This window comes from Cavia porcellus, unplaced genomic scaffold, assembly GCF_034190915.1.
Source record: "Cavia porcellus strain 051 isolate PalLab524CR breed Dunkin Hartley unplaced genomic scaffold, mCavPor4.1 scaffold_2, whole genome shotgun sequence".
Lineage (NCBI taxonomy): Eukaryota > Metazoa > Chordata > Mammalia > Rodentia > Caviidae > Cavia > Cavia porcellus.
In genome coordinates, this window is record NW_026947485.1 from 118,705,158 (window position 1) to 118,732,405 (window position 27,248).

At 45.3% G+C, this 27,248-nt stretch overlaps 1 protein-coding gene across 5 annotated transcripts in view; it reads right to left on the bottom strand.

The window, feature by feature from the left end:
- Nucleotides 1-14,490: 14,490 nt before the first annotated feature.
- The window catches only part of Ssbp2 (single stranded DNA binding protein 2), a 250,693-nt gene continuing 237,935 nt past the window's right edge, over nucleotides 14,491-27,248 (bottom strand). For all 5 annotated transcript variants that reach the window (XM_063245283.1, XM_063245282.1, XM_063245284.1 and 2 more), the window contains 2 exons: nucleotides 22,012-22,110; nucleotides 14,491-15,080 (listed from right to left, as the gene is read on the bottom strand). In XM_063245283.1, coding sequence (XP_063101353.1) covers nucleotides 15,051-15,080; nucleotides 22,012-22,110 — 129 coding nt within the window. In that variant the 3' untranslated portion in view covers nucleotides 14,491-15,050. The remainder of the gene's footprint in view (nucleotides 15,081-22,011; nucleotides 22,111-27,248) is intronic.

Genomic DNA, 27,248 nt, shown 5'->3' on the forward strand with positions numbered 1-27,248 from the left:
GCAGGATGGGCCAGCTCCCAAGAAGGAACAGAGAGGGGACACAGAGGAAGGAGAGCCGATCACAGCATGGGGGACAAGAAGGAGACAGGAAGCGGGAAGCTGGAAGGGAGATGCACCCTGCCAGGCACGCCCACAGTGACCACCTCTTGTGGCCAGCCCGTACCTCCTAAGGCAGTCAGCTGGGAGCCTGAGTCCGATTGCCTTTTGAACACACTAAGCTCTGGGCCCATTGTAGCCCTAACATGGTAGACCCTGGAAATTATTATTCAATGTAATCATGAAAAACATGATTTACCATGGCAAGTGAGTGCTCACAACCAGCCCACAAATCACATTCTTTGTGATTTCCAGAGATGGAAAGTGAAGTCCAGATCATTAACACTCACAAAGGCCACCGTCCCCAGGAGGCCTGGGAACTGTCCGAGTTCCCATCCCAGGGGCAGGAAACTGTGGCGACTTGTCCGAGACCACACAGCCTAGAGGAGGAGGGCTGGGGAGCCAAGCTGCCTGGGGTGCTGAACGTCCTTGGGGCACAGAAGTCAGACAGGCAGACGAAGGGCACTCTCACTGCAAAGTCCATGGAGTGGCTTCTAATCAAAGCCATGGTCTTTCATTAAATGTGTTGGTGACCCACAGCCTCCTGTGTCTAGGGCACTGGAAAAATGCTACGGGGTAATCAGACATGGCCCTTATCTTTATAGCTTTTGGAGTCAAGGACAGTATATGTAAAAATGCTAATAAATAGTGTAGCCGTGTGGTGATGCATGCCTATAATCTCAGAACTCTAGGAGGCTGAAACAGGACAACTGCAAATTTGAGTCCAGCCTAAGCAACCGAGGGACTTAGCAAGATGCTGTTTCCAAAAAAAAAGTACATTGTTAATTAGAGAAACTAGATGAAGATGAAACGGAATAGGCATGTTTGGAAGCTAGCTGATGGCTGTGTGTAGCCCCTCAAGTTATTTCCTGTTCTGACTAGGTATGACCAGTCACAAAGATTTTATTAGTCCTTATTTGCAGTACAGAACATGTAAAGTATTACTGGACATTTGTTTCACCATTACAGCACGCTGGGCAGTGTTTAAATTCTGAACAAATGCAGGGTCCACACAGATCATGTGGTGCCTGCCTAACGTTTATCAGTAGAAAGCAACCATGCCTCACAGCAGCCAGGTGCAGTCGGCTCCTGGGAATCGTCATCTTCTCTTTGGCTGAGCACTTTGCTGTTCCTTCCCTTAGAAACTGCAGAAGCCCAGATAGAGAAAACGGTTTTTAAAAAGTGGCTAGCACCAGCTGCGGAACCCCTAATGCTATGCTAATCAGGATTTAGAACTCAGAAATAAAACTTACAGGAGCTAAGCTTCATGAGTCTCTTTGGGAGCCCCATGGGAGGGAGCAGGGTACCGGCACAGGGTTCCTGCATTTTCAGGAGCTACTAAGGCAGTGATGGTGAAACTTTTAGAGACAAAGGCCCCACCTGCAACCCCGAACCCATTAATGTATTGCAAAGCAGCAACACTGCAATTAAATCCCAGCACTGAAGTTTTCCTTTAGGAAACAACTCATATGATAGCGTCTTTTATCTTGACAGAAAAACACAATAACAGAGCTTTCAGTGGTGCAAACAGTTTTCTAGCAAAAGGTAAAACCTTGCATTTGATGTGATCTTTGCTGTTGTGTCTTTGATGATAATTTGTGAAACTGTGGCTCGTACTTTGTTAGTTTGGGAGCAACACACGCAGTACTCAGGTCATCTGTTTCCTGCATCAGATTTGACATGATTCCAAGCGGAAAACAGCTGCTCACAAGCATAAGGTGGCCCAAACAAGGTAGGAAAAGCAACCCCAGATGCTTTGATTGACTTAGAATTATTTGGCAGTGTACCGCACATTTGAAGGGTTTTGGGGTCGGAGCTTCCAGTGGTGCTGTTCTTGGTCCTCCCTTCATAGGCTTCTTGTGTGTTGCACATGGGTCATGGAATTTTGTTTTTCCAGCTAGAGCTTTCTTGAAATCCCAATAGCTCCAATTCCAGATTTCCAAAATCTAAGCAGGAAGTTCTTCACATTTGGCTTTGTCTGGAGAAGAAAAGCCATGCATGGTTGCCTCTATCTTATGGAACTATAAAAATGTGTTAGTAAAATTCTCCTTTGCAGCAGCTACAATGCTAGAAAATTCCTTGCAGATTCCCTGATGGCTTGTAGGATTGTCTGCAAATGTTGGAGAATTTTCTATATTTCTAAGTAAAACATTATACCGTTCTTGAATCTCATAAAGAAGTGCTTGAAACTGTCAAAAATTAGGAGCATAAGCCATGATGTAATTCACTATTTTTGCCACATCTTTAAGCATATAATCTTCATTTTGCTGCCTTCTCCGGCACAAAGAGCTTCTGATGCAATGAAATACAATGAAATGGAGCGACAGGGTATTTTGCTTCTTTAACAAAGAACTGTAAGAACCAGCTGCTGCCCCATCATCCAATGTGTCAACACTAGTACCTGAAGCCACTTTTTCTGGTCTTATGTTTTATGACAAAAACCCTCCATCACAGCCTTGTAGATGTACCCCTTGTGTTCTTCCAGGCAGACACCAGTTTCACCAGCTCTTCTCTGTGATATCATCAACAGCATACTGTGAAATTACCACTAGGCTTACATGATTATTTAGATCTGTGCTTTCATCCAAGCACACGAAGTAACAGGCTGCCTTCTGTAAGTCAGCGGCTTACTAATATTATAGGGAATTACTCCCAGACAACATGACCATTTTGATAAAATCCCCGTCAGAGAGAGGCTTGCCATGTTTTGCAATGCACAGTGAAATTTGAATACTGGTAGTTTTCAGATGGTTTGTTTTAGAAAGATATTTACAAAAACTAAGATACTGGGAATGATATTCCCTTAGTTTCCCCTCAAGAAGCTCTTTCCTTTCAGTTTCAGTTTCACTGAGTTCTACAACACTTTCATGGTTGGCATCAAAGACCTGTCTGACACATGATATGTGACAAACAACACTACGCAGAAGGTGTAACACTTCTCGGTTGTGTTCAGTCACTCCAGATGACACTGACCAGGCCTCTTGGAATGATCAGCCACTATCTGTTTTCATTTTTGCTTTTTTTTTTGACATAGTCATTTTTTGATGCTCAAGAGTTAGGGTATAAAAAAGAATTTAAAAAATGAAGTACTGACTTACTTTTCTTTCATTGCTGAGACAAAATATCCAATGCATAAATTAAAGAGGAAAAGGTTTGTTTAGCTCACAGTTTGTGGAGGTTTCAGTTCACTGTCAACTCGTTCCAAGGCAGGGTGGCACGGCACAGGGGCAACTGTTCATGGCAGTGTAAGACAGCGAAGCAACAAGAGCAGAGGAGGAAGAGCAAGCCTCTTCTCCTTCCTTGTACTGCATTCAGGGCTTCCCCACAGGGCGGATGTAGCGCTCACACCATCTCCTTGCCCTCCTCTTGCACAGGATGAGGATATTTACAAAGTGAGTGCCTTGGCTCCATTCTGAGTCACTTAGTTAAACTTCTAAACTTCTTGAGGTGATACAATGTATCAACCACATCAATTCACACCTTGTCAACTTGGCAACCAGACATATTTCTTTAAATCAGTGTCCAAACACAAAGACATACTTATCCTGATGTCACAACTTGGACATTATAAAACAGGTTTAACAATTTTTAAGAACCAGTATTAAGTGTATCTGCATTCTATTAAATAAGAACCATAACATTAAACACCTGGTCCTCAAAGACTCATGCATGTCTTTTTATACAAGTGGCATTTAGTTCATCTCTAAAAGTTGCCACAGTCTAAGAGTTCCAGTGTTGCTGAAAAGTCCAACTCCCAAGTCTCCTTTGAGGCAAACTTTTAGATGCAACCCCTTGTACAAATGAAAACAAGATTAACCATTTCCAACATTCAATGGCATAAGATAAACATTCTCATTCCAGAAGTTACAAAAGGGAATACAAAGGTTTGGGACCAAAGCAAGTCCACAATCCAGCAGGACAGACATTAAGACCTGTAGTTCCACGTGCAGTATCTGAGACAACCTGGGACAAGTTGTAAGCTCCAAAGGGTTTGGGAGGTTCCACTCCTTTGGGAGGTAGCACTTCTCGTGGGTAGCTCCCATAGCTTCTTTCTTGGGCTGTCTTTGCTCCCTTCTGGCAGGTTTACTTATATGATCCACATCCTTGGCTTTTTCAAATTTCATGGCAGTAAAAGACAGCAAAAGCAACAGGTGCAAAAGGGGAAAGAGCAAGCCACTTTTCCTCTGCTTTTCACTGTTGCTGCCTTTGCAGTTTTCTATTGCCATGAACTGTTGCCCTTCTGACATGTGCCACCCTGCCTTGGAGCCAGCTGATTATAGACTAAAACTTCCACAAACTGTGAGCTAAAGAAACCTTACCTCCTTTAACTTTGAGTGTCAGATATTTTGTCTCAGTAATGATAAAAGTAACTAAAACAAGCACTCCAAACAAATATATCCCAGTACTAAAACTAGCTAATGCTATTAGTTAACACTAAAGAATTGGGTATTCCTTGAATCAACAATCTATGGCAGTGATTCTCAGCTGGGCTTCCTCTTGCATTTGCTGACCACCAGCTGAAAGGGAAAATGTTCCAATGACCACCAGATTTTGGTCTACTCTGAAAAAGCTATCTGAATGCATTTTCTACCTTGTGGGGGCTTCTGATAAAAGCACAGCCAGTCCACATCTTGCTCTGGTTTTCATAAATTCTCATTTCATAAATTCTTCACAAACAAATATGATGTTTCAGTTTCAAATATTCCAGGGGACAGTATAATATTGAAAGAATTTTAGTCCCATAATTAGAGCATCTGTTTGCTAAATCTTAGATATTAAATTTCAATTTTTTATAAGAAACTTCAAAGCTAAAATCTCAAGTGTTTTATATATATATATATATATATATACATATATATATATATATGTATATGTATGTATTTTTTTTGTAGTTGCACATGGACCAGCACATGAATGCTCAGACGAGTTGTGGCCAATGAGTCACATTTGTGACATCACTGGCCTGGTCTGCTACTCCTTTCTGAGCATCACATGGCTCTCTGTGCACTGTTATCTGATGCCTGGCTGCTGCTGCTGGGATGACTTGGTCTGCATCCTGCCAGAGGGCTCTGTGTGCCATAGATTTGCCACATTGTGGCAAATCACACTGAGTGGGGGTATGTGGCCCCCACTGGAGATGGCACCTGCTGCCTGGTGAGTGCTGAGTGCTGGCCAGCACTGTTACAGCGGGGGGCCCCAGGGAGCATGAAAGGTGCCACAGAGACAGACTGGGAAACGCAGCCACCTGCTGGCCTGAGCACAAAATGGTCCTGGGGTGGAGACAGTGAGGAAGGCAGTGAGGTCAAGATCCTGAAAGATTGTCCCGTCCAGAAATGAAATTCTTTTTACCAGACAGATGTAGTGATTCCTACAGGAAAGATGACCATAATTGGGAGAGGCCATTAATACTGGCCACAGTGCTTAAGGTCTGTATTGCTTGTCCTGCATTTAGCTGTCTCTGCCTTAGGGTAGGTTTTTTATTGGTCTTAATAATCTTCTGAAAAGAGATCAGGTTCTGCGTCCGCCAGTGCCTTCCAGTCCTTAGAGTAAAGGAGGTGCTTGAATCCTCGCGAGCGCCCAGCTACTTAAGAAGCTATGATCCTCTCGATGATTCTATACAATACTCTTGCAAGACTAAGTGCAGGTCAGATGACCACATGACTCTGACATGAGAGAGCGGAGAGGGGGAAGGAAGGAGAGAGAGGAGAGAGAGAATCTGCATTCACAGAGTATGCAAGATCAGGTAATCAAGACCATACATGATGCGTAACTAATTTCTTCACTCAGTGTGAGCCTTTCCTATGTCATGCTTTCATTGTTCAAAGAAGGGTTTTGTTGTTCCTTTGCTGAAATTCCCACCCCATGCCCCACATTCTTTCAATTTTTCTGCCTTCAGTGTGGGTTGGAGGTGCTGGGAATATAGCTCAAAGGTGTAGTGCTAGCCTAGGATGTGTAAGAGTTTCCAGCACCAAAAGAAAAAAAAAAAAAAAAAAGCCTGGAATGCCGGTGCACACCTGTAACCCCAGAACCTGGGAGGCTGAAGTAGGAGGGTCAGTATATGTTCAAGGCCAGGTTGAGGTAAGCAGCTCTCCCAGGCCTTCTAGAAGTGTCTCCTTGCTGATCTCATCTTTTCTGGACTGTCAGAGTCAAAGGAGGGTTTGACAGCCTCTTTCACTTCTCACTGCTTGGGCTACAACTCTTAGAAGAGTAATATATTCTAATGGAAAACTAATTTTGTATCGCATGGGCGGTTTTTCTGTTCACACAGTTCCTCATAAACCTCATAACCTCATAAACCTCCTCATAACATCCTCATAACAAACCTCATAAACATCCTCAGAAACCAGATCTTTCACATTGCTGATGGGCTTGTCTAACAAGCCTGAAAAATTTTAAATATACTCTTTCAATACAATCACTGAGAATGAAAATCTGTAGCCAAGTGACTGACCTCTCAGCACACTGAATATTAGGCTAATCGTCATCTTTTAACCACATGGGCAAATGCTGACATTAATTTGTGAAATAAGAAAGCATTTCCTCTGAAGGCTTTGAAAGCTGAGCTACATTAATAATCACTGCGCACACCTGCAGCTCTCCAATGCTAGATTTACTTTGTTATTTTTTGCAATTCTCTTTTGATGGTCTCTCTACTTTCCCAACTTTATCTTTATGAGTAGGTTTTTCTACCAGAAATACATTTGCAGAGTTTTAATTGTTGCCATTTGTGTCTGAAAAACAGTTTGAATCATGTAGCTTTTTTTGGCAAGCAGAAGGGAGGTCCCTGCAAAGGAATGTACAATATAAAGCCTAGAGAATACATGTTTATCCTCAGCCAGGAGGAATATCCCAGAATAGGTTAAGAAGTCACCAGTGTGCACATAACTTTTGAATTGAAAGTCCACAGATCTATAGTGATTAATCACTAATCTCAGTAAATAAAAATTTCCCACTCATTAGGAGTAAAAACATCATTTTTGCCACTCAAATGGAAGAGTTCTGATTTAATCCCTTGTCTGCTTCAAAACTCTTCAGTTGGCTAAGCTTAGGGACTTCCAGGATTTATTTCACATGTTGGGCAAACAGAGTATCAATTTTTGCAGCCTGGTGTTGAGAACTCAGGTCACGGTAAACTTGACGAGACTCAACACAGCCAGATAACACAGAAAGGTTTTTATTTATTTTAAACAAATTTCCAACACACGCTGAAGTGTGGAGGAACATACACTTCTGCAACTCTGCATTTCATAGGTTCTAAAGTGCCCACCGGCAATGCAAAACAGCAAAATACTTCTAGAGACTGGCAGGACAAGCATTTGCTCTTCATGCTTGAAAGATGTCATGCAGTGACTCCTCCTACGCAGACACGTCACCCAGACCTAACTGGAACATGAAAGTACAGCAGTGAGACTGTTCCGCACACGGTTCCAAACAGTCTGGGAAGCAGAGGTCACCAAGCAACTGTTACCTTTCCTTGGTCGCACACCACAGCCTCAAAGGGCCCATCTGGGAAACGCTGAAGGCCAATATCCCCTGCAGAGATGGAGACCTTGGATGACAGCCAGCCTCCCGGGCCATGGAATTTTGCAACTAAGTATCTTTCAACAAGACTATAGTTTTTAGAAAGCTCAACATCGTTGTGCTATGTTAATGATATTTTTGTTAAGCAAATGAAATTTTAAACATGAATGACCAATATTTACAATTTGGTGATGGCCTGATTTTGTGGTGCTAATTAACTCAGCGATCTGGGCTGTGGATTTTCCAATCTACTTTTCATGCACGTTTGATTCGGCACCTATGCTGGTTTCCATTTAGTTGCTTATTTAGTTCAGCAAATTTCTTATCAATAACCCTTTTACTTGCACTTTAGTTTTGATTCTGGGCATTAATTTGAGAGCTTTATGATGAGATAGTTCTCTTCTGATGACCTGTATTTCTGTTTCCACTTAACACTTTCATATAAGTCTTATGGTTTTAAAAAGTAGTAACTGGATTGTCTTTTTTAAAAAATGGATTTAAGTTCAACTCTTGAATTTTTCATTTGATCAGAAAATTGTGGCTAGGTGGGAACCTCTCCAATAAAAGTGAATATGTAAAAATGCATCCAGTGCCTTATCATTACTATTCTAGTAGCATGCTGAGTTCTGAAATTAAAAATCAGCATCACTTTCAGTAATTGATGCGTATGTTCCACTAAGATAAGTTTGAGACCATGAGGCATGATGTTCCTTCAGTGAGTGACAACTAGCTTCACAGTAACAGTGAGCACTGTAATAGGAAAGATTATTGAAAGATTACTTTTTTAATTCATACGCCACTGCTCTAAAACAACATACAAGCAAGGCTGAACACCTTTTATGTAGCCAACATTAGTCTGCACAGCATAATTACTGATCTCTTACTGAAAGTACATTTAGAAATAAATTTTTCTCGGGTAGCATCATTGGATAGGCAGGAAAGTTCTGCTCCTTTCACCAAAAGCACGTGGAGTGTCAGGTGCAAGGACACGGCTTGGTGGTGCATCCGAGGCTGCTGCTCAGGGGAGACACAGTGGTAGAGCAGAGCCTGACATTTACACCAGGGGGCTCTGTGAACAGTGGGAGAACTGCGCTACTGTTGCCACGTCTTTGGCTGCAGGATTTTCTAAAAGCCACATCTAGCTCTCAGCACACTGCTTGTGAAGGGAATGAAACTCGCATTACTTCTTTAATGTTATCCCTCTTTCGATGTAAAGGGCTCTCTGCTGTCAAGGGCACGCAGACGCCTGAGGATGCCCCCTTCACTTCAGTCTGGTGTTCACTGTCAGCTCATTCAACACCGGGAGCCACAGGGAGTTACTCAGACTCTGCTGGCCTTTCTTCATCATGCAGTACCTGCCTGGAATCTGCATAATACTTCTGCCATGAAGCATCATTTTAAATTAATTTTAATGCACAATTAAATTAATTAATTTTAATGCACAATTAAAAATAGCTGAAATAATAACTTCCAGAAACATTCTCAGTTGTAGTACTTCCATGTATTTCCAAGCCAAGAATGCAGTGTCTGGGGCCCTGCTGCCTGCTCTGCGGGCCCAGACATCCAAGCAACGTGGGGAACCCCCTGGTCTTTGCTCAGATGCCCGGCAGTGGGTTTAATATGTTCCTTCATGGTCACTGCATACAAATGTGCTGCACCCCTGAACCAGAAGCGCCTACTCCAGTCCAGCCCGTACTAGCTAATGGGCACCAGCATTCAGCAACTTGCTGAAAAAATGATGCACGCATATCCATCGCTAAGGATGGCTCTTTCTCCAGTTATCGATCCTCTCCTTCTGTACTTGTATGCATCTGAACGATAGTATACAGCACCTACTTCAGAACTCATCTGGGCAAACTCATCTAGCAAACGAGGCAAACACCTGTACAGTTTGCCAGGAAGATGAAAGAGGTTGAGAGATAATATAGTATTGCAGGAATTATCACATAACCACTTCCGGTTTCCGTATTATGTACAGTTCTACTTGGAATACTAAAGCTTTACCTATTAACAGATATCTATTTGCTAATAATAACAGATATCTATTTGCTAATAGCATTATTTTTGACTTTCCACACAGAGCTAGTCAATGATCATGATTTTTCCTTAAACATGTATAAAAAGTGCTATTATAAAGTCCTGGAGCTTTATATAAGGCCTAATATCCAATTAAACCACCTTCACAGATATCGATGTTAGGTGAATTTTGATTTGTCAGCAGAAGACTTTGATGCTGGCTTCATACAAATAATTTCTTTACTTTTCCAATAAGTATCAAAGTAGAGGCTAGAAATGAGAATAGAAACTGCAAATGAAAAGCTGTATTTTTATAAATAAATGTGAAAACATGCCAGATTAAGGGGTGTATGTACATCTTTATGGCAACTTTTCCCACGACATGAATAGCTTGGGTACTTTTACAAAAACATTAAGTGATAAATCCATTTGAGGACAGTGTAATAATGTATGTGTGAAAACACACACATTACATGTGCACACACAGATGGCAGATTTACAAGGCGTGTCAGATAGCTGGTGGCCATTTCTGAATTAAGAATAGATAACTGAGTCACCCCAGATTCCACTATATTTATACATAAATTGTGCATTTATAAAAATCTTATAAATAAGTTTTCCATGAAGACATTATGGGTAACAATTTAACACATATAATAAGAAAATATCTTAACATCTTAAAATCACAATTTGATAAATTAAACCATTCAATGAGCAGACACCTACCACGAGGAAGTAATTCTATCCATAAAGACTTCTCCTTTTTTATGTTTGAAACAGTGGCATGCTCTTTAAAGTTTTCATCCTAACACACTGTTTGTAAGCTTTGTCTTAATGGAAGGAAAGTATTCTGAAATACAACTTAACCCAAAAAGCCAAACACGCATTTCGGTCAGTTGCTTACATGAAGAGAAGTTTATGGTCCTGCAAAATTGAAAGTAGATTTGTTGTCAAACTTTGTAAACTGGACATTCTGTTAGATTTATTGTTTCCTACTAAATAGATGGTTAACTCCATTTGCTGAATGATTGTTACCAAGACATGATGGAAACTCAGCTGATAACATGTTGTGTTATGTTCTGAGGCCACTGAAGCCAGCCGGTGTGAAAGTGACAGTAGGGCACAGCTGTAACGCTGCCTGGGAGTAAGTCCTTTATGTCATTTTTCTGAAACTACTTAGGCTTGTCTATACCGTGTCAATAGCATACCTCATCTTAGAAATGAAATGCTAAGTGTTCCAGGAGCAGCTGGTAACATTTCAATGACTGGGATAATCAGCGTGAGCCCACATTTAGTTTGCTAACTGAATGTGCAGAGAGGGAAGAGACAGACTGTCACCGCACACGTGACAACACTGCATCCCGCTTTCGCGTTTATAATGTCTAGACAGAGCACTGTGTTCCATTAAAGATGTAGACAGCAAAAATATTCACATTTAAACTGCTTACGGACCCTATTCTATCGAGGAAAAACAATTACACTAAGTTAACCGGGGAAACGGAACCGAGGAATTCTTGGGAGATCTCAGGAATATTTTCCGTTTGGAGGTCCTCCTTTTCAGTCCGAGTTATGGCTCTTAGTAAATTGGTTGCTTTGGGTGAAATAAATGAGTCATGCAGACTTATTCCTTCTGAATAAATGTGTACATCAAAAAACCAGAGTTGCTGCACGCGCCTAGCAAGACCAGCGAACTGGCCACAGAGGAAACGATGGCTGAGCACGGAGCCTCCCTGCAGCCCAGTCTTCCCTGCCCAGTCCTCCCACGCACATGGACAATACCAAGGAGAACGATGATGCTTAGTGTTTGTAAGCTGAGCTACAGAGCAACAGGAATCACAGGGGGAAGTGTTTGGTGAGAAAACTTCCGGCTGCCACCCTGTGTGCCACAAGCACACAGATACACACACGCTCAGTATGCAAAATGGAGGTGTAATTACCGAGGATTCACCACCCTCCTACCACATTTCTCAACATAGAGTTCACAGACCAAGACCAAGGCAGACTCTTACAAATGCCTAAGACCTGGGTATCACTGCTTGCAGCAAACAGATACCTGCTCCTCATGGCAAATAAGAGACGTGAATAAAGGAAGATTAGCATTTCTGGGAAATACATAACAACTCTGTCCATATTGGACTTCACCTTCTTACGTTACCTATTTATAGCCTATTTGTATCAAATAGTGTTTTCAAGGAAGAAGAATATACTACATAAAAAAGAGAGAAAGCCAGTACCAAAATACTATCACACATGCCTAAGTCAAGCAGCCACGTGCGGTACTGGTTAGAATTAACAGTGACAGTCACATGTTGGAAACTGCGGTGACTGCTTCGGGGAAAACTGTGATCACCCGCCTCTGGGAAGGTAACAGTGTCTTCTGTCCCTTGTTCCTGCTGGACCAGGGAGGCCTGGGCGGGGCCCATGGGAGGTCAGGAAGGACAGATCAGGGCAGTCTCAGGGGTCAAGGGCTGTGGCGATGGCCCTGGCCAGCGGGCAGCTCGAAATGCTCACTGATGAAGGAAGGGTGCCGACAGGTGGGGCTCCCTCACACCCCGACTGAGCTCTCGCTTTATCACTTGCTGTCTTAAATGAGAGGAAACAAGCATGGAAACTCAGTGACTTTATGGAGTACGACAGAGTTCGGGTATATTAGTGAATCGCTCAAACAAAAATGGAAGACATTTTCTCTGTCTTATTCCTGGTTGAGAAGGGGTGTTTGGGACACTTTCCATGGCTGGGGATGCAGACTGGGTGTATCAGTCTTTTGGCAATGGAGGAATCTTAACCCCAGATTCTTGACTGTAAAACTCCTATTCCTCAGCAGTGGGGTCCAAGCTGCCACATTCTTACAGCGACACTGATCCTCCCATGAGATGTGTGGCACCCTCAGGTCTATGATGCCCCGGCCAGTGCTCCCGGATGGCTGGGGGGTGGGGAGGTGATTAAAAGTCAGGCATAGCTCGGGAAGAATGATGTGCACTTTCAACTGCAGCAAGCCCAGAGTGGAAAGAATGCATGACTTTACCCATGATTTACATGTGTAATTCAAGCTCAATGTAGGCAAGAATTGCTGATATTAGTTATCACTGTGAGGAGAGATGCATAGAAATAACCCTAGGAACAGGTGCTACATATGGAGGCCAACACAAACACATTTATATAGATGGAACTCATAAGAGAAATAGGCTGAATGTTCTTATCATAAGATAAACTAAATGACCCAAAACCTAAACAAAAACTAATGCACAAATACTCAGCACATGAGAAAAGTATTTGGATATAAAAAGTAAGACTTTTTACTTTCTAGTTTCCTTGAATATAATTTTCTCCTCAAAAATAATTTTTTAACTATTTCAGGAAAATTTAAAAAAATCTGAAAGAGTTGTTTTAAATCTGTGTTCCCAGAATGAAAAAAAAATAAATTCCACCTTTCTAACTAAACATGTTAGAAATCACGGGGCCCAATCTAGGATTACCCCCCAAATAAGGGATCAAGTCTGTGGATGTTTGTGATCGGAAACCGATCTTCTCAGAAGGCAAATACGAGCAATCTGGCACTGCAAGGTGACACATAAAAATCTGTCTATTTTTGTGGCACTGTCACCAAAAGTGGCAGCTACAGGTGGCCTCGCTAAGTCAGGTGTCTGCCTGAGGTGTCACTGCTACTACCTGGTTCGCCTGAATCCTCCACGACAGGTCTCTGGCACCTGACACCCCTGTTACTAGCTTCAATCCTCTCCTCAAATTTAATCCACAACACAAATTTGATACCGAGTCTTTTCCTCCTTAAATGGCTCTGTCATGCGCAGGTGAAATAAATTGACAGAGTAAAGGAAACGAGCCACGTGGAATTACGATGGCAAGTACAAGGCTGAAGTTCCACTTAGAGACTGAGAGCCCCAGGAGAGAAGATTCCTGTTAAGAGAGACTAAACTGTGCTCACCTAGGTCTCTGGAGTCTGGCTGTGGCCATGGTTTCAGCAGTGGCTGCTCTGTGTCACGACTGAAACACACAGGATCACCATGTTATCTTCCGGTCTCTAGTTAGTGTCTCACATTTTTTATTTTGACTCTGGTGTTTGTACATGTAATTAAACGCACCCTGCAGATCTGGAACCACAGAGCCAGGTGCTTTGTTAAGGGATTTTTAAAGCATTTCTTCTCTCCTTCTGAACTCTCAGTACACAGTGTCACCGAACTCAGCGGCTGGAAGGAGTTAAGTTACCACCGGCATGTGCTATGGGATACAAGCTGGTTGCCTGCCAGGGAGGAGGGACAGAAGGAATGAGGTCTCCACTGCCGGCAGGACCTTGGGGCAGAAGCAGCAGCACCCTGTGGTCCCTGGGTGTCCCCACTTGAGCTGAGAGGCTCACCCCTCCTGCAGTGTCTGTGGGGCTACATCACAGGAAGCCTGAATCACAGCCTGTTACGTTTCTCACCAGCGAGTCACTGAGCGTCAACCTGGAGGAGGCCTGGGAAAGAGCCACAGATCCAGGCCCAGGGCTCCCTCTCTCTCCTGAGCTTCATGTGTTAAAGAGCAAATGCACTGTTAAAAACACGACAAGCCCCCGGCACCTTACTGCTGCGGGCTGGGTCCTTCGAACTCATGAGTGATTTCCATGTCCTCTGAGACACAGGAGCCGGAAACTCCCCTTAGAGCAGCTGCTGCAGGAACACACCGCGGGTGGCCCTAGTGACTCCTGTGGAACCGTTTTCTTTCCTCAAAGAAAAAGCACCGAAATCCCTTTACTGGAGGTGACAAACAACAGCTAGCAGGGCCATGCACACGGGGACACTCTCCCGCCCGCTCCTGAGCTGGCACACCAAGGGCTCCGGGGGGGACGTGCACCAGACACAATTTAATGAAAGCTCTCAAATAAGCGATTTTATTCCTATCCATGATCGCAGACATTTACAAAACCATAACATCTGAGTTCACCTTAAAAAATAACTTATATAAAGCAGTGATATACACAGCACAAAATAGTTCAAGGAGGGGGCAGGAGCAACTTTTAATAATTAAAATGTAAACGTGAAAAAAAGAATGGAATAAAAGTCCCTACTTATTTCTACGTAAGATGTCATGTCGTACTGTACAATGTCCTGTGGGCCGATGCGCGCGTGCGTGCATGTCCATGTGACACCGCATGTACGATGCAGCCTCTGCCCACACGTATACATACACAGATAATTATTTGCAGTTCGGTCTCAGGCAATTCTACTGCGCCGCTCCGTGCGGCTGTGTGAATCGCGTTTGGACCCGCTTTCTTCACGGAAACGGGGAGAGAGCAGGAGCTACACGGTGGGCTCGGAGCGACTGAGATCTGTTCACTGTACACTGCGGTGAGGAAGTGCTCCCGAGGGTCCGCGGGCAGGCGGGCGGGCGGCGACTCTGGGGCTTCCAGGGGCCTGGGACCCTCACACGCTCATCGTCATGCTCGGGGAGTACTGGGAGGAGAGAGGAATTGCATTTTAGCAGCAGTTCTTTCACAGGTCACTCGGCTTGCATCTGCCCGAACAAGCGTGGCCAGCTGTAAGGACGACCCGAGTTCTGTGCACACTCCAACTTCCCGAGATGGAACTGACTGCTACACACCGTGGACACAGACTGCCCAAAGTCCCTACTTTACATGAAGGAAATGGGTTAACGACAGCACCTAGGGGTTTGGGCAGAATTAAACATCAAGCCCTGAAAACTGCAGCTTACTGGATCTGCACAGTCTCAGTAAATGCCAGGCGAACGGGAGAGAATCGGAAAATATCCATCCTACCTGCCCCAAGACAGCTACTCTCATACACTGAGGACCCAAAGGGTGTAACAAGGGGATGCTGGGGCAGAACCTCAGCATTGTGGGAGGCTGAGGCAGGAGGATTACAAGTTGCAGTCGAGCCTGGGCAACTAAGTGAGACCCTGTCCCAAAATAACTATAATAATAATAATTTTAAAAAGTGTTAGAAATGCTTCTCAGTGCAAAGGCTGGGGCCTTAATCCTGACAGTGGGTAGCTGAGAAATGAAAGGAGGAGCAGTCTGAAGAAAACGGCTTCTCCTTTTTCTTTTTTAGTGATACCGGGGATCTAACTTACGACCTTATGCTTGCCAGGCAGGCATTTCCCCTTCTTGATCACAATAGCAAAAAGAGTAAAGCAAAGCAAACCCCTCAACATTTGCAGACAGGACTGCTGACTGGGGCTCCCCGGCCTCTGCTGGATGGAGGGCAATTACCCCACTTCCTCCCAGGCACCTTGCACAGTGACAGCATAAATCATCTGGCAGGTACCAGGGTGTTATCCACGGTCTTTGGAAAGACAGAACCATACTCTGATAGCTCATTTTCAAAAGGGGCAACAAGGAAATACGTGGATACTCTGTGCACGTACCAGCTCCCCATGAATATGCAGACACGTACTCACGCAATCTTCATAAATAATAAAATGGGTAGAAAATATCAGATACGGGAAAACATGCACAGAGAACTGTAATGGATGCCACTCCAGTGCTGCCTTTACAGTAAGAACTGTGACTCAATGAGCAGAAGCCCACTGACCTATGATGACCAAGCATGGCGACACAGCCACCTGCTGCATGCTGCCACTGGACTTTGGGCATGTGCTCAGTGCTGATCAGAATCTGAGACTTCATGGTACTTAATTTAAATTTAAGCAGCACAGGTAGATTGTCAATCATTATTTCTGAATAAAGATTGTATTGGATATACTATGTTAATAATCTAAAACAGTAGGATCACCTAAAGCATTTCAGAAAGGATCTTAAAAGAAATGTTTGAAACCACTTCTAAGCCACAGTTACTTCCAGTGCAAAGCTCATTTATTGTATGGTATAAAGAACTGAGATTCTGGAAGTTCTTGAATTTTTTCTTCCTAAATATTCCAAGTCACTCCCAGAGCTCAGGAAGCATTGAGGATGATGGTAAAAATATATAATCCTTTTTGTTCTAATAAATGTTGTTAAAAGATACATATATGCAAACATAGACATAAAGTTTGTTTTTATTGGCTGCTACTATCCTTTAACACTAGTGGTTGTTAACATCTTTAATCTGGGCTATTTCCAATGGCCCAAGCAAATGCTGCAGGAAAATGATCATGGGTTACTGAGTTGATAGCATGTCTCGAGGCAGGTTTGCCCAAACAGAAAACTGAGTTTTCTGAAAAAACAAAGGAGGACACAGAAAGGGCCAGATTTGATGAGAAAGAAGGGCAGTTTGTACCCTGAGACACAACTCAGGAAAATGAGGTGGGCTCCAAGGCTGTGTAAGTGTCACAGGTCACAGTGCTGCAGCAGGTGCGGTGCAGGATGGCGCTTTGTGCAGGACCTGACCGTGTTACCACGTCTCTACCGCACGTCCACCTCAGGGCTGCAGGCCACCCACCTCAGCTGTCTCAGGGGAAACTGCTTGAGAGGAAGGTGATGAAGAGGAACCCAGGCTTCCAGCAGAGCTCACAGAAAATGTGAGCAGGAGGGACTCTGGCCTGGGAGCTGGAGGAGGTGCTTGCATTCTCCCAGAAGAGGAAGAGTGGGTAACTGGAACCCCACATCTGGAGCGTCGGAACACCACGCGTCCTGCAGCACCTGGCTGCAGTGTCTCCACCATGCTGCACACTGGCTCGCAGGCAGCTGTGGCACTGCCACCAGCTGGCCTGTGCATCTGCATCTCCACAGAGGGCAAGACAGCTCCTGAGGCCCTTTCGGCAGAGTACTGCTTGGGTTGCCGAGAAAAAGAAATGCTAAAGATGTTATTTTACACTCACTCAGGTGATGTTTTTACATTTTCATTGGCTCCATTTGAGTACGGTGATCGCATGGGCCATGGAGGCTGGCACCTGTGACGTGCTCTGAGCCTGCTCGCCCGTGATCCTGTGGTTTCCTGTCGCCTGGGGCATGCACAGGCCACTGTGCTGGAGATGTCCATGGATGCTGAACAACGCATATGGACTCCTGTTCGTGCTCCTCTAGAACCCGGGTTCTTAATGCACTGCTGTGTCTCAGCGTCTGTATTTTGTTTCCTTAGTGGGAAATAAGGAACAGCTCTGCCACTCTAGATGGAGTGAAACACACTTGGTGTTTATGTGACTACACAAAACCCTGGGGTTGATGTGAATTCTCGAGCGGAGGGGTGGTAATAGACCATCCATACGTGTTCCTCAGTCCCCATCGGATATGAAGAAGATTTTAATATTATTTGTGCTTAGCTGATTAAAGATCAAGATCACAGGTAAAATACTGCTCTAAAGTAATTCAGGAAATCAGATGGATTGATTCTTTGAAAACCACGAAGATGTTTTTGAACTTCACCACTCTGGACTATGCTTTTAGAAACCTGTGATGAAGTTTGGGCATCAGGGGGCGTCTTTGATTCTGAACTGAATGGCCTTGCTGGTGACCCCAGCCCCGGGAGGCTGCATCCTGTGGCCTCTTTGGAGCGCGTCTTGCGCTGTCCAGCGTGCTGGCCCTGCAAGGCCGCGCCCAGCTGGGTGTCTGTTTCTGTACACGTTGTCCTTGGACACAGGCTCTGTCCAGCTGCTCCTGGGGTGCAGCTTCAGGTGAGGAGCAAGGAGCCCCACAACTCATACTGCTCCAAGGCAGTGCCTTTCAGAGCACTATTCTCCAGCTTTTTTGCATCTGCATTTCCTGGAACCTGTCTTCCTTTTGAACTTAACAGTTCTGTGCATCCTGATTATATTCCCCCAAGGTGACATGTGGCTTAGCTCTGCGGAGACTCTGGTCTGTCAGCCGCACTCTCCTGGTCTTTTTTCCTCTCTCCTCTCCCTACCTAGGTCTGTCCAGAACTTCGACAAAGAGCCGCCGTGCCCTGGCCGTTCACAGGTCAGCCCTTCTGGTCACGTAGACAGCCAAGGGCAGTGTCAGGGCAGCCTGGGCTATTCACCTGCTGCTGGACACCTTTCCTTTTGCGACTTGGCCTCTGCTCTCAACTATGCCCCTCCTTCCTAAGGCACTGTGCACAGGAGGACCGGTCCTTTCTCTCAGCAGTGCAAGCATAGGCCAGCTGGGATGGAAGTGGGATGTGGGTGCCCCTTCTGTGAAGCACCTGACAGTCTCTGCTCCTGAGGCCGGCCTTAAATCCACAGCCCTACTGACAGGGCGGTCACGGGACAGCTGGGGGTCCCTGTTGTCATAAAGCCACGTGGAACCTGCTTCCGAAGGGCTTCTTAACCCCTTTCATCGTTTCTGCTTACTGTTAAAATACATGGCTTACATCTATTGCTTTTGTTTTAACTTTTTATTTTATGCTTTAAGATGGCACAGAAACTCATGCCTGTGTATGGAGTGTGATGTGATGCTCCCACACCCAGCTACCATGCAAAGTTTGCGTTGGGGTGACCGCATCTCCCTCCTGGATCATTGCTGTTTAAGGCGAGTGCCCCCCAATCCTCAGTGTTTTTGTTCTCAGAGGAACGCAGTGTGGGGCAACTCTGCTAGTGACCAGCCCTCATCTCCCCCCAATCCCTGGACTGTGGTACCTTGGCCCTGTGGTCAGCGTCCTACTCTGGCTCCGGGTGCTTAATGTTTCCATTGCTCGTGACTGAAGCCAGGCCATGCTGGTCTCCCTGCGCCTGTCTCGTGTTGCTCAGTGCCATGTCTCCCAGTGCACCCATACTGCATTCACAGGGTCCTGCCCTTTCCTATGGCTGGGGACAGCTCACCGTGGCTGAGTACATTCGCGTGCTGTCCATATCTTCAGTCTGGGCGGAAAGTTGTGAGGACTTCACCCCAGGCTCTCCTTGGCAAGCTTTTCCATTTGTGCTGAGAAGGCAGCAGTGATTCTGACGGGCTTTCTTTCATAGCTGATTTCTTTCTTTTCCCTAATAGCTTTCAGGATTCTGTTTTTGTGTTGAATTTCTGGAATGTTGACTATGATATGCCTGACTAAGGATTTTTTTGATCATTGCTAACTGGAGTTCTTTATACCTTGTTTAATCTGTATGTCAAATTCTTTTTCTCTACCAGGAAAGTGTTCTGTTGTCTGTGAACATTTTTAAATGTTCTTTGTGGTATCTCCTGCTTGTTCACTGACTCCAATTAACTTTTAAGTTATTCTTCTTTGTCTCATCTAGCAGCAGTTGAGTTGATTTCTCATGGTCCCTTGCTATTTTTGAGAAATCCTTCTTTTCCAAGTCCCTAACTGTTGGCCTGTCTTCAGTGTCTGAGATCCTGTCTTCACATTGGCCTAATGTGCTCTGAATACTTTCAATGGAGTTTTTATTCTCCTGGATATATGCTTGAATCTGCTTTATGGACTCTATCTTTCCTGTGCTGATGTTCTATAATTTTCTTAAGCTTGTTTTTCTTGTCTGTGTTTGCTCTATCATTGCTAAGCATGGTGTGTACTTTGGTAATTTCTGTAGCTATCTGAGAGATTACTTCTGATTTCATTTCTTCCAGAGTCTCATTGCATGGCCTTGTTGTTTCCACTTCGGAGAGGCCTGGTGGGGGTTTGGATTGTCCCACCTCTTTGCCCCTTGGATCTGCGGTTGGCACACTGGATGTCTGGGGCTGCATTTTGCTTGAGCGCCTTCTCATTTTATTTTCTCTCTCTTTTTAGTTTAATTCCTGAGGTGATGTTTGTAGGTTGCCTATGATGGGCTGCTTTATTGGTGGTGTTAGGACACTTAGGTGATGACTACTTCTCTGAGGTATCTCCCAGGTGTAGCTGAGTTTTGGGTTTTGAGCCTGTTGGAAGATCCAACCTCTTCAGTTTCTTAGAGATGAGAAACTATTGCTCATTTGGCCCGGTCCCTGGTTCTTGTATTTCTGTGACCCTTAGTTAATCTCAGTCATGGAATCCCAGGATCAGCACGGCCAGCCAGCGCAGTCCTCCACGTCCGCTGCTCCTCTCTACTGCCGTGGCCCTCTGCAGAGGCCTCTGGGGTCACTATGACCGTGTGTCCGCAGGCGCCAACAGCTCCTCTCACCTGGTGAGTCCCAGCTCAGGGCGAAGGTACCACTGCCTTCATTGAAGTTTTTCTTTTCACTCTCTTTGTGGGCTTTAGTTCATACTTTGGATTCTTCCTGGGGCCGGGGGACCCACCTCCTTCCTTCTAGTCTTCCTCATGACGCTTAGTCTAGCATCTGAACGGGGTCTCTGCTGCTTACCGCTGTCATCTTCCGGAAGTGTCTGATTTCCTTTCTTAGCTACTGTATATGGAGTGGCACAGCATTTCCATTCTGAAAAGTGGTTTTGTTAGTTATGTGAGCGCCTGTCTTTCTTTCTGGGCTACACGCTTTCAGGACAGGTATGTGTTATGTTTACCTTAAAAAACCTTGGCCTTAACCTGCTGCTTTGGCTTCAGCAGGCTCAGTAAATGCTGAACTGAATTGATTTATCTTATACTCATTGGATATTATACAATGTTGCTGCTGGAAAATTGCAGAAATGGAAATGAACATCTCTAATTAGATGAAGTACATACAGGAAAATGACTAACCCATCCAGTCTTGCAGTGAAACCATGAAAGAATCACGACTCAAAGCACAATTCCTGTATTGTGAGCATCCTTAAACTACGGAGTTTCTTGTGTTCTTCCTATTTCCTCATCACTGACAGCTAAGCTCTTGATTTATCAAATGACTATACATTTTCTTTGTCTTCCCTACTTGCATATACCCTGCTAGTAAACTAAAGTGCAAAGTCTTCCCCAAGTTTAACAGAGATAAAATGTCAAGGCAGGAAGGGTCACATACCTCAGAGGCTGCAAGCTGTGACCAAGAAGTAAAAGAAACCATGGCTCATGTTTGGGAGGGGTACTTTCAAAAATCTCCCAAGTGTTCTGGTGTAAAACAGCAGCTTAAAAATCATTGCTTTCCGCTCATCTCCTGGCCCTTCTAGCACTCACCATACCCAAGGCACAAGATGCGCACTCTGGGCTGTTGGCTGAGTGAGTGAATTTCTTTCTCTGCTTCACTTCTGGCCCTGCCCATTTCTACAGAATTATGGGAAGTGACTCCTTTGGCTTGGCACAGGCCCCATCTCAGCTGGGTGACCTCCTGCATGCCAGCGGGCTAGCGCTATCGTGCTTCGGGAGGACAGGTGACGTGCAGGGACACAGTGACGTAGTGGAAGGATCAGCTAGGCGACCTGTTTCCATCACATCCTCGGTGGGGGATGCTTGCCAGGCAGAAACTATTATTACTGATTTATAACTGTGAGCACAGGTGTACTCTAGAGAAAGGGTATTTTAATTTTTTTCAAAGACATTCCCCTTAAAGTGTCTTCTAATTTAAAAGATCATCCCTTTGAACCCTAGATACATAGCAGTGACAACGGTCTTATGCATTTATTCACATAGAAGTTCTTCAGAAATGAAATGCAGACAGAACACAGCTGAGGAAATACTTACGCTCTCACTCTGAAAAGGGTTTAAGAAGTTCCCCCCCATCTCGCTGTCATCCCTCGGGGTGCCGGGCTGATTGCTCAGGCTCATATTATTCGGAGAGTTCTGCAAACAACAGTTGGAAAGCAAGGCGTTGGTGAAGGTTTAGTTTCCCTGCCCCGCCACCGCTGTTTCAGACTTTGGACCCAAGAGAGTGTGCAGACTTACAGCACTCACATAGGCCCCGCCATGTATCTTGGCTCGCTCTGCAGCTTGCCAGGTACTAACGCTTTCCCCAGGGAAAATTAAAATCACACACAAAAAATTCCTCAAATAACCTACCACAAATATTTTCCTAGTTTCAGAATAAATAAATATTGACCCCCTCCCCTCCCCAGCTTATAGTACAGCACTCCTGAGAGTTTGAAAATGTTCCCAGCACGGCTCTGATGCAGAGCACTTTGCCACAGCGCAGGCAGCCAGACGGTCCTCCCTAGATAATTTCACTAATCAAAACTGGAAAGGTCACCACTTTCATAACCATCTCCCTTTAATCCTATGTGCATTTTACAGGCTATACTACTTCACCTGAGTGTGCTTTAATATGAACCCTGAGGAGGAAAGGAAGGTGGTGATGAAGTTCAGAGGAGACACTTCGGGACCAGAACTCAGCATGTGCTTTTACAGCAGGAGGCTGCAGGGTAAGCTCCATCAGAGGCTGTGGCCATCCCTAGTTTGAAAGTAGGTTTACTTTGAAACTTTCCTCCCTGAGTGGCCGCTAGAAGCAGCCCGATCAAACACGGGGTCAGCGGGCAGGGCTTTGTGACCATCTAAACGCTGCAGCCTCATCCGGCCACGCCAGTGTGCACAGGAAACCGAGGGGCGCTGGCACGCAAGTGGGTCACACGGTGCCACAGTGTTAGGGGTCAGGGGGAGGCTTCTGAGGTGCAGTTTATCTGCTGCAGGAAACAAACCCTTTGGGGCAAGCATTTTTTTTATTGCAAAAGGAAGATGGGGACTAGGGGTTTAGCTCAGTGGGGTGAGCACCTGCCTGGTGGGCACAAGGCTGGAAGTTTGAGCCCTGATACCAAAAAAAAAAAAAAAGAAGTGGTCTCAGAAGGATTAAAGACTAGGCTTTTATTTTTTTGGGGGTACTGGGAATTGAACTTAGGACCTTATGCTTGTTAGGCAGGTGCTGTGTCACTAAGCTAAACCTCTGGCCCCTTTAGAGTGTATTTTGGATTAAGTTTTTAGATTTCTCTAAAAGAAATATACTGCAGGATTTTGATTTAACTAAAACAGGTTGTGCTGTAAACATTAACACTTTGTGAATGAGTGACTCCCAGGAGGCCGCGTGCTCTTGGAGGCTCCAGTGGGAGAGTGAAGCCGAGACAGGCAGACGAGGAGTGAGGGTGCAGGGCTCTGTGTTTTTCCGGGGACTTTAGGGAGGACGATGGGAGGGCAGAGCCTTGGCAGCCCGAGGGAGCCCATGTGCCAGCAGTGGGGCATGGAGCCACACCCTGCAGGACAGTGAGGAGTCGCTGTCTCTCTGTCCCTCTGTCCTCTCTTCTCTTTCTCTGAAAAGTTACCCAAGTGTACAGAAAAGCAACTATACTTTGAAATCAATATTGGTTAACTGACTTACTTGAACATGTGAGTCAAATTTAACTAAACCCACTATTTCAGAATTCATGCTGGGATTAAATAATAAAATGTGCTTTGAAAACTGTAATCATGATGGCAACTTAGCTCCCAAAGGAAACCAGTCTTCTAAAAACACTGTAAGGTTGACCCTACCCATCTTTCTAGTAAAGGCAGATTTCTCGTAGTGTTGAGGTGAAAGTGAGGTGACCAGCGTGCATGAAAATTTGAGCATGCACTCAGAGTGGACCCTCTTCCACACTGCCTGGTACGTGCAGGAAATACACGCTCTGTTCTCATGCCCTGCGGCTCCAGGCTGTCGAGGGGCTGAGGTGCTCACTGTGTCAGCCCCCAGTTGCTTTGCGTCTCTCCCAGCCCTGCCACGTGTCATTTCTTCACTGAGAGTCTGGAAAGTTCAGCTGACTTTAAATCTGTCCACTCAAAGCGTTGACTTCAAATTACTTAGCATTTGCAAGCAATATTACACTTTCCACAGTTAAAGATTTCCAGAGTCCTTCCAGTACTATGCTTACTTGTTTCCCATGCACACTCTTCCTAGCATGGGGGCCCAAGGTGGGGTGCAAAGGAAGGGGGTGCACAGAAGGGTGCTATGAGGAAGACTGAAAGAGAACAGCAGAACTAAAGTGTCAGACCTCTGCAGCCCGTTCCTATCCAGTTCCCTGGCTCAGATTTGAAAAGCTAGACGAGACAAAGACAAACGTTTTGGTTTGATCTGGCTTTCACTTGAAGCACCCCCTGCAAGATGTAACTGCAACCACAGGGCCTCAGAACGAGGCGTCTCAGCCCGGTGCTGTCTGAGGTCCTCGTGGGCAGGCATGCGGCACTAGGCCCTGATGAGCCATGAGGACAGTCTCAGGGACCGCCCAAAGCAGGGGAGCAATGCTGTATACAGTGGCCTGTGCGCAGGGTCCCTCCCTAGCACTGTCCACCAGGCACAAGGAACCTGGGTAGTCAGAAACGCAGTGCGCTGCTTAACATAGGAGGGGGAAAAGGATCCCAAAAGAATACAGCCAAAGATGGCGCTTAGCGGCACTGGTCACATGAACTGTACTTGGGATTTCAGTGGATGTGTGCTTCATTCTGTACTCTAGGAATCTGAAATGTAGTTTGGAGCTGGGGATGTAGCTCAGCACATAAGCATCTGCCTGGCAAATATAAAGCCCTGAGTTTGATTTCTGGTACAAAAAGCAAACAAAACAAAAAAAGAATAAAGTGTAGTTAGGATTTTACGGGTGCTGTCCCCAAGGGAAGCGCTACATCCCCATCACCCTTTGCACTGGGAGCTTGTGGCACTGCAGGGCCATCCACCGGTGATCTTTGAGGTCACAGCCAGGCAGCTTGGGTAGCTGCCTCGTGCTGCCGTGCTTTCCTCTTCGAGGCTGCAGTCTCCAATCTATCCTGTAAGCATGTTTTCATATCTTCTCCTAATTTGTAGGCTGTCTCTTCCTCTATTCTTAAAGAATGTTCCAAACCTTTTCAAGATCTTTAAATTGCAAATTTTTAAAATTTCAAGTTAAGAAAGCAAGGAGCAACATTGGCTCTGTTATAGTTAAAGAAATGTCCATGCTGTGAGCCTGGGAGATCTACTTTGAATTGATTTTTCACAATTCTAAGCTTCACAGGGTGTCCTGTGGACTCTACTGCCAGCCACCTTCCTCGGGGCACCGCTGGGCTGAGCAGGGATTTGGCCACCACACTGGGAGGACACAGACATGGCTGTCCTTAGTTCCCTTGTGAGGTCCTCATGGGAACCTAGGTTCTTAGGTCAGGAAGCTGCAGGTCCCAAAGGCTGGAGTCATTTACTAAACATGCTCCGATCACATCTTGCCTTCTAACTGAAAGATACCCATGTGTTAGAGCTTAATACAGACTTCCACTGGGCCCTTTCTGCTCAGACACAGTCACCTGCTCCTCCCTGCCCCTAATTCCTGAGGTAACTGCGTGCACTGGTGAAATGGTGGCTTTTTAGCTGAAGAAAGGATGATGGGAACTTCACATTGCCTTGCAACAGGAAGCGACCGCGGAGTTCTTTACTGCGGGCTGCCTGGGAGCTGTCTCTGGCCATAACTGCAGACCCCATGTGAAGAGCTGCAGGCAGCATGTGCAGTGCTGGCAGCCGGGGCACACAGTCACGTGGGTCCTCAGGAGCTGCACGAAGCAGGGTGCAAACCACAGCTCCGTGTCACGGCCAAGGACACCACACCCAGGAGAGAGGTGCATCTCCCACCACCTGTGAGAATAGGACCAGCATCTCTCACTCCGAGTCCTTATTTATTTTAGATATAGTTGGAAAATATACTGAAGAAAGCAAAAAAAGAATTGAAGCTATGCAATGTTTAGAAGGGACAAGGCCAGGCACGCAGCATATGCAGCTGAGGCCAAGGCAGAAAGGTTTGTGAATGCGAGGGCAGTCTGGGCAACTTGGTGAGATCCTGGTGCAAAATACAGTAAAAAGGGCCCGAGGATGTAGCTCATCCAGTCTCTAGAAGCTCTCTAAGCCAGAAAAATTCTCACCCTCATGTGAATACCCACTTGGGTTTGTAACAGTTTCTCTGGTCACTCAGTTACTCTGTACTTTGAGGACACAGGCCCCATCTCACCCAACTTTGATTTTCAAAGCCCGCCACAGTGCCCCAGTACATTCCTGTCTACCACGGAGACCACATATGCATGCATCTAAGGCTCCACATCTCCTCATAGTGCACAGGGCGATGCCATGCAGGAGTGCACAGGGGAGGCCCATGGGTACGTGAAGAGTAAGTCAGAGGTCCCTGGGCAGGACAGTGCCTCGCAGTGGCTGGAGCAGTGCTGAGTCCTATGCCCAGGAAGAGGAGTGGGAACAGAAATGGAGGTAGATCACAGACCCCACTTAGTTTGTGCTAAGTCTACTTAGACACTGTGAAGTGCTTTATGAACTGCAAAATACTTGCCGTGCAGTCTTTTGCTTGTATCTATCTATTGCTAGGGTGCTTAGGGGAAGGGCTAGGAAGAGGACCTAAGGCACCATGGGCCGAGTCCCCTCCTGATGCGGATAGCCTGCTCAGCGCTCAGAGGGGAGGCCAGGGCTGTCACTGGTGAGCAGAGCTGGCTGCTGGGACACCCATGAGGGCCGGCGCTTTCCAGAGAGATGTGCGGGAACCTCATTTCCAAAGCAGGTTTCGTGCCTACCGTTTCTCACAGAGACACACCAGTATCCATAACAACATTTGTATAAAACACTTTTAGGAAAAGCAAACTTTTCTAGTTGCTACTAAAACAAACACCCAAAATGCCTGCAGAACCTGTGGGGCCAGGCAGCCAGTGCAGGCAAAGTGTCAGAGTTACAGCTAGAACGTGTTTTACAGGCTCGTCTTAATTTAAACTGTTTTATAGCTCAGTGAATCTTGCTTTATTTTCCTTGGCATCAGGAATTTTATACATTATGTGCGACTATAAATTAGAAATAAAATTAAAAGCAAAGTCATGCTTTAATGAACTCTCTACTGATACAAGGCAGATGTCTAAGAGAATCATTCTAGTGCCAGCTAACAATGAGTTCTTATTAAGCATTCTAAATATATTGGACTCAGCTATTTTAAATTCATCATGACCTAACAAATATT